Source organism: Phoxinus phoxinus (genome assembly GCF_949152265.1).
Source record: "Phoxinus phoxinus genome assembly, chromosome: 8".
Classification (NCBI taxonomy): Eukaryota; Metazoa; Chordata; class Actinopteri; order Cypriniformes; family Leuciscidae; genus Phoxinus; species Phoxinus phoxinus.
The window spans coordinates 9,518,550-9,526,128 of record NC_136883.1 but is presented as its reverse complement, the minus strand read 5'-3'; the positions used below and the strand labels follow the sequence as shown (position 1 = coordinate 9,526,128).

General features: G+C 38.7%; 1 protein-coding gene across 1 annotated transcript; it reads left to right on the top strand.

Moving 5' to 3' along the window:
* Positions 1–5,215: 5,215 nt before the first annotated feature.
* On the top strand, positions 5,216–6,937 carry LOC307002940 (trypsin-2-like). The gene is made up of 5 exons (XM_079620958.1): positions 5,216–5,315; positions 5,429–5,579; positions 6,082–6,335; positions 6,463–6,599; positions 6,712–6,937. Exons 1-5 carry the CDS (start codon positions 5,276–5,278, stop codon positions 6,859–6,861), a joined length of 732 nt encoding a protein of 243 aa, XP_079477084.1. The 5' UTR covers positions 5,216–5,275; the 3' UTR covers positions 6,862–6,937.
* The last annotated feature ends 642 nt before the right edge of the window (positions 6,938–7,579 follow it).

Here is a 7,579-nt window from a genome sequence, read left to right as displayed (position 1 = left end):
ACTCGCTTCACCTTCAGAGGCTCTGGGGCAGCTCAGTCTCTCCAGTCGGGTTGCAGGGTCACCGGCGCACCGCAGCAGCAGACTCGCAGTGTGAGTGAGCCAGACTGAGCGAACGCCGCTCTGCACGGTTTGAATCAGGGACGTAGCTAAGTATTTGAGGGGCAGGGGGAGGGGCTAAAAATATATTTAAAATAAAAAAATTTAATTGTTCACTTTTGGTAAATGTATTGTTTAGTTCACTGTTTTGAAAAGCTTGTGGACATAGTGGCGGGTTGTTTTTACAAACAGTTTTTTGATCATCAAAGTTAGGGGGGCAGCTGGGGGGGCAAGGCTCTAGATTGGGGGGGCACTTGCCCCCCCCTGCCCCGCTGTAGATCCGCCCCTGCATGTAATGGGTTTTCGTTGACGAGCTACACAAAAACTAATAGTAAACAAACATTCCATTTAACAAATAAAACAATCAATTGCCTTAAAACGAACGAACCAACCTCCATGCCAGGGGCAGCCCATGCACAGCAACAGAACGGAGAGACGGCACTCCAGACACTCTCCCATTCATAAATTGTAACTTCCGTAAAAGGGGCGGTACGGATGACAACGCATTCCAGGTGACAGAAACGTCCTCATTTTATACCCCGACAGCAAACTGCTGATAGGTTCAGCGTTTTTACATGACACTGGCCAATCAACACGAGTAAACTTAACCCTGCTACACAGGAATTTATTTATTCATCATTATGGACTGCTATGTGTTGTGTAATTAGATGTGTATGACTCTAATAGATATTGGCCGACATCGACGGCTGGATGTAACCGATCGGCGAGAGTTGCCACCTGCAAACGGAGACGTGAAGTCGGACACTTTCTGGTTCCCGTAGTGACCACTCACGTGGTGTTTGCATACTTTACCACAGCTGAAGTGAAATAAATGCAATATTTGCCAAATACACAGATGTTTCAGAGACATTTTCATTCAATACTTTATGTACTGCTTAATACAGCATCTGTTTGAACAAGAATAAAGCTACTATCAATGAAGTGGAGTAGATGTTTTTTAATCAGCTTTATTTTGATAAACATGACACAATATAATATCGCGACTACATGAAAAGAGTGTTTACTGTTAAAAAAAAGTGAGCTTGTGAGCTTTATTGGAACAAGCCTATTGTCTGGTTTGTTGTGAGTAGAGGTCTTCAGGTGAACCCGTTGACCCGTTGACCCGGGACCCGACCCGGGACCCGTACGGGTTCGGGTCTATATTTTAAATGATCAGCCGGGTCCGGGTCGGGTCGAATCTATTACTTCGGGTCCCGGGTCTGTTTAACATTGTGTGTAATACCCGTGCGAGTCATCAAATCTCAAAAATGCGTCTTGTCACACTCATATTTAATATATTTTAAATCAGTAACATAATCTTTGACACTCAAAATAAATTGCGTTAAAAAGCATATTTTAGGTTGATCCATCCAGCTAGCGCGCATTTGCAGTCAAGCGCGTGTCATGTTTCTATGGCAACCAGTTACCAGAGGCAGAGCTTCAGTGAGGGACAGCCAAACCGCGCTTTAGATTTTACAATGTCAATTAATCGTTTTGTTCAATCTTAAAGTTTTAGTGGTCAGATTCAGACTCGATGATGCAGAGCAGAGAGCACGGAGATGATAAATAACGTCAGCGCAGCGGCCATGGCACGAGCAATCGTTATTATAGTTCAAAAAGGCAAACAGCCAAAAGTTATTGTGCGAGTTAGCAGCTAACTCGTTTAATTTGTCATCCGTCACCGTGAGTCCGTGACATCATGTGGACTTTTGAAGCTGAAATAACAAGGATTAAGCTTGGACTTGGTGGAATAACGAGAGGAATAACATGGATAACTTTCTTGTCGGAGCCGAAGGATTGTAATGCATCACAGCCAGTCAGGTAACGTAACGTTAGCGTTACAAGGAAAGGATGGAGAGACTACTAACTTTACGCTGCTACGGCTCCTTAAATTAGGTAAGACAAAAAGTTGTAATTTTTCGCAACAGGTTTATTGACTTGTAATAGCAGTTTAAGGTGGAAAATGTGACAATCGGGTCCAGTCGGGTCTGTGTCTTCCCGGCAGTTTCGGGTCCAGCTTACAAAAATAATCGACGGGTCCAGGTCGGGTACGGTTAGGCATTTATCGGGTCTGCACGGGTCCGGGTCCAGCTTTTGAAATAATAGTCGGGTCCGGGTCGGTTCGGTGAAGCAAATTACGGGTCCCTTCCGGTTCGGGTAAGAATTTTTGGACCCGTGAAGACCTCTAGTTGTGAGCACATGGCTTGTCATGTGTTTCCTTGTGCCATGTGCTCTCCTGTTGATCGTCTAGCCCGTCCCATCTTGTTACCTGATGATTGATTAATTTGCCCCACCTGGTTTCCTCGTTACCCTCTTTTGTTTGCTTCCCCATTTAGGCCACATTTACACATAGCCGGGTATTTAGAGAAACGAATATTCCGCATAAATACGCCATCGAGTGCCGTCATATGCCAAACCTATGGGCGGCAGTGTAGGGAGAAGGATAAAGGCATGCAAGCCAATCAGAATCCTCAGAATCAACAAGAGAGAACCTAAAACCCCGTTTCTCCCAGTTGACACAGCAACACTAACCGGCGTTTTCAGAAATCTCCACTTTGGCTTTGTTTTTAGAAATAATAGTTTCCTGGGATAAAAACGGCGTTTTCGTGTAAATGACAGGCCAAAACGCAGGGAAATATCTGCGTTTTCCCATCGTGTAAACGTGGCCTTAATCTCACTATGTTTGCAGTCTTGTGCTGGTTCGTCACTTCATGTATCCTTGTGTTTCTGTTTCTCTGCCTAAGTCAAGTTTGAGATGTCTGTATTGTTTGTAGTTTTGGTTTATTTTTTATTACTTATTTAAAATCCATATTTTCTGCACTTGAATCCTTGCTTCATTATTTCACCATTCCGTGACAAATAGGCCTACTAAATAAATGTAAGCCTATACTTAATCAAACGTAAGTATAATAGTAATCTTATTCTGGTCTCATAGAACCATTGGGTTCCCCCAGATGCTGGCTTTAACATAAGAGATCTTCCAGGAACCACTTAAATGTTAAAAGATCTTACAATAACCCTTTTATAGCATTCAAGTTCCTCTATTTGCCCCCAAAGCACGCCCGTTTCACACATACTCCGTATGCAGTGCGTTTGCGGTGCGTGTTGCAGTGCGTGTGCGGTACTGGAGCAGCACGCGCTATAGTGCTTTCACATATGCTGCGTTTGCAGAGCGCTACTGATACGTAGTTTCTGTGTCACAAAATAAAAAATGGGTAGGCTAAGTAATTTTGATTTTAAAACCAAACTTTAACTTTGACATTGTCACAGACATTACAACAGTATGAAATTAATTTTAATCATTGTGATTCTTTGTTTTAGTTCGAGTTGGTGACAGAAGAAAAGCTATCACGCTATATCTGTTGCTAAGATATAATACACAAATATTTTAAATTAGAATACAAATGTATAAATACTGATTATAAATGCATCTTTTAAGACTGAAAAAAAAATAAGAACCGGGAGAGGGCTAGCCCCCAGAAGACAAAGGACCTTTTTGGAAATTAATATTTGATATAATAATTATTGTTAGCACATGCCACTACATTAAAACCAGTATCCTCTGCTATAAATAAGGCTGGCTGTAGCACCAAAAAGTTAAACATTTTGATTTACAATTACATAGTCAAAATTAATTATAACTAGCCTACATAACTATAACAAACTTATAATTACACCCTGTTTAACTTCTTTATATTCAAAAATAAAACTATATGATTTAGAATTCATATAGGCTACAACTACATATTCAGATGTTCATTTACATTTAATAAATTCGCATGACATGAAGGTTGAATGTGACGATAAACAAAATAAATAAAAAGGGCAACACAGTAGGCCTACATATTCATGTTTAAATAGAACATCATGCAGCAATAATATATATTTATATTCTCGTTTAAAACGTTTTTAATTTCTTGATCCTGTAATTTAGTAAATGTAGAACACATTAACTGTAATTATGAGTAGCTATGATCAAATTATTACAGTTTCTTTTCAATCTATATTTATTTCAATGTGAACAATACGCTGCAGTGCCGTGCAGCACAGCAGAAAACAGACTCTGTGCGTAAACGATCGCTGCACTGCTGTATACGCACCGCAACTGGAACGGATTGCCGGACCGCATCCGTGTGCAGTGTGAAAGCTCTAACCTGTTAACATGGGTACGGAAAAAAATATGCACCGCAAACGGAGTATGTGTGAAACGGGCGTCATGGTAATGAAAAGGTGACTCCAGAACCTCTGAACTGAATACAAAGTCCTTAAATGATCCCATACGTTCCAGCAAGAACCACAAAGATTGTCAATGCTCCACCAGTAACCCTACTCTAGTCTCTAGGAGAAAGAGCTTTGAGGCACTTAAATTACATTTTGAAGTTCCTTGAGTATCGGACAGGATATTTGAGGCACCTTTAGTTTTTACAGTTGCAAAGTTATTATAGTCAACCGAATGTTCAAAAGGAACCATCAAAATAATGTTACCCTTGTTTTTGCATCGGTAAGTATTGTGGCCAATCACTGACATGTTGAGAATGTGAATGCAACGGCCAATCTCTTATTTATAACCAACAGAGTATAATGATAAAGTAAATAAGAGGTTCATTGTTAGCTTTCTGTATAACCCATTCATAATTTGAATAAAGGTTTATTTTTCATGCTGCCAAGTACACACTTCAAAATTTCGGGAGTCACAACTGTATTAAAATGAGAGACTGAATCTCAAAACTGTGATGTTTACCAACGGACGAGACGAAAAAACGATGTCAAAACAGATTGTTATTTTGTGTGATGTTGAGTCAGCCCATCAGTATGTGCTATTAAATTGATCTTTTATTGACTTTTATTGAACAGTTAAGAAAACAATAAACATACTGTACATAAGTCTTCACAATATTAAGTTCTGTGCCACTCAAAAAGTAAAACAACATTTTGGTAATCTGTTTTATAAGCTTCATACTGTCATAAGTCAACGCTTCCAATGCATTATGACCATAGAAAACTATGAAAAGAACTCTTGTCTCACATGCTCATTTTTCTTGTGAATCATTTGCTGTGATCTTATTGGCTGTTATAGGGTCTAGGGGTGTTCAAAAAATTGCTTAAAAGCATGAATGCTAATCTTGAACTTTGCAGAAGTGCTCTAAAGCTGTGAGCAGTCCTTCTCTCCTTTACTGCAATGAAGACTGTTGTGTTCACTTTGCTGGTTGTGGCTGTGGGTATGTAGATCTCTCTTATTAGTAATTATTCATGACAATTGTTTGTTTATGCGTACATTGATATGTATTATAGATAGTCTTTAGCATTAATATTAATTACATTTTCAATGAAGTTTACAGCACAGGTGATAAAATCATTGGAGGTTATGAATGTCGGCCCCACTCCCAGCCCTGGCAAGTGTACATTAGGAATGGGCATTACAGGTGTGGAGGATCTTTGATTGATAAAAGATGGGTTGTGTCTGCAGCTCACTGCAAGTTATCGTGAGTATAACCTTCCCTTTTTAACTTGTATTTTTTTCCCCTACTTAACCATCAAACTACCTTTTCCCTAAAGAGTACCCTTCTGGAATCGATTAGCAACAGGTTGTTATTTTCTTACCATTCCTGAATGTGTACAAAAAAAAAAATATATAATTTCTAAAGAAAAATAAAGGCTGTCAAAGGCTGCTATAATAAAGATGAGTTAGTCCCATTGGCATCCAGCTCTAATTTAGAATATTTTAGTTTTGAAACAAATTTACATTTGTGTCCAGTATTTAAATATGCCTCTTTTCTGGTTTCAATGAATAATCACACATTTTTCTATTATTATTATTCAGCATACTAATGCAGGATTTTTATTGTCTGTAATTGTCTTGCCATAACCATTATGTCTCTTAGAAGTAAAACCTATTTAAGACAATTATACAGACCTATATGTAGGCAATATTCTGATAAACATTATATTAGGGCTGAGTAAAATATGAGTTTCTTTTTCAAATAGGGAAGGAAACCAAATCGTCATCTACCTGGGAAAGCACGACATATCTTGTACTGAAGGCACAGAACAGCGGATCGAAGCAGAGAGGCTGATTTATTATTCAAAATATAATGATACGCTTCATAACCATGATATCATGATGATCAAGCTGAGAACGCCTGCCATCTTAAACAAGTATGTGAAACCAATCCGTCTGGCAACCAGCTGCACTTCTGCAGGGGAGCAGTGTTTGGTTTCTGGATGGGGCAAAACTGGAGGTGAGATGCTGAATAATGAAAATCTTCTTACACTTTTATATAATATGGTCAGGCATTAAAACATGCCTTCATTCATTAGATATGTTGACGATGACACATTTTTGCACTGTTCCTATCATTTTTCCAGGTCACACTGTTTCTGTCCTGCAGTGTTTGAATTTGCCTGTTCTCTCACGTGCGCAGTGTAGGGGAGCATATGGTGCAAAAATAACAGAAAACATGTTCTGCGCCGGATTCATGGAGGGAGGCAAAGACACGTGTCAGGTATGTTATTGACTCATGTATGTTATTGACTCAGTCTTCCTCTTTGTATGAGTTTTATATTTTTATACAAACACGCAATTTTGTCCTTTTCATTTTCCAATTTTCTTCTCAGGGGGATTCTGGTGGCCCTGTGGTGTGCAATAGGGAACTGAAAGGTGTTGTTTCCTGGGGCAACGGCTGTGCTCTACCAGGCTTTCCTGGGGTTTATACTGAGGTGTGTCGCTACTCTCACTGGATCAAATTTACCAAAGCTAATAACTAGCTCTTTGTTCAGCCTGGTCTGTTCTTTACAAGTAAATTTGCCTAATTATCTGTAATAAAATTCAGTTTGAAACGTGTATGTGTTTCCATCTTTTATTTTTATATGGACATTGTTTTTAAGCATTTTTTTAATCATGGTCACTCCAAGGGGCATACATTTCATCTAAATGTTGGGGGGGGACAATAAACATAACATTTCTCAAGAGCAAGTTTTGAAGGGGACACCAATAATACAGGCGAAATTGTACTTGCAAGGATATGTGTACACAGAGGAAAGCCTTACTAATATTATTAGTGTAGCATGGAGACAGATCCATATTCTTCCTCACAAAGTTCCTCTCTGGTTCAATGAAAAAGCTGACCAAATTGACCAAAATATTCTTCATTAGAGTGCGATATTGACAAAAAAAAAAAATTTTCTGGGATTTTATCGATAATGATTAGAAAATATTTAGCTGAATGTGTTATTGTGCTGGTACCTTGGCAGGTTTAGGACTGCCGTGGACAGCTGACTTCTAAAGTATTTTATATTCTTCATATTCTGTGTGGCGGTCAGTTCACAGCAGTTACAGAAATAATACATATTTTACAGAAAAAAAAAAAAATTCCAATAAGTTTCAATTGATTTTTACCTTTTATTGACATGTTTACCTTTATAAATTTAATTTAAACATAATTATATGCATGCATCATCTTTTGTCAATTTCATACATTAAATC

Bases quoted from the DNA above. Each gene is read 5' to 3' on its own strand.
- LOC307002940 (XM_079620958.1), top strand. From the start codon at position 5,276: ATGAAGACTGTTGTGTTCACTTTGCTGGTTGTGGCTGTGG. The intron at 5,316-5,428 runs GTATGTAGATCT...TTTTCAATGAAG, and splicing joins TTTGCTGGTTGTGGCTGTGG to TTTACAGCACAGGTGATAAA. The intron at 5,580-6,081 runs GTGAGTATAACC...TTTTTCAAATAG, and splicing joins GCAGCTCACTGCAAGTTATC to GGAAGGAAACCAAATCGTCA.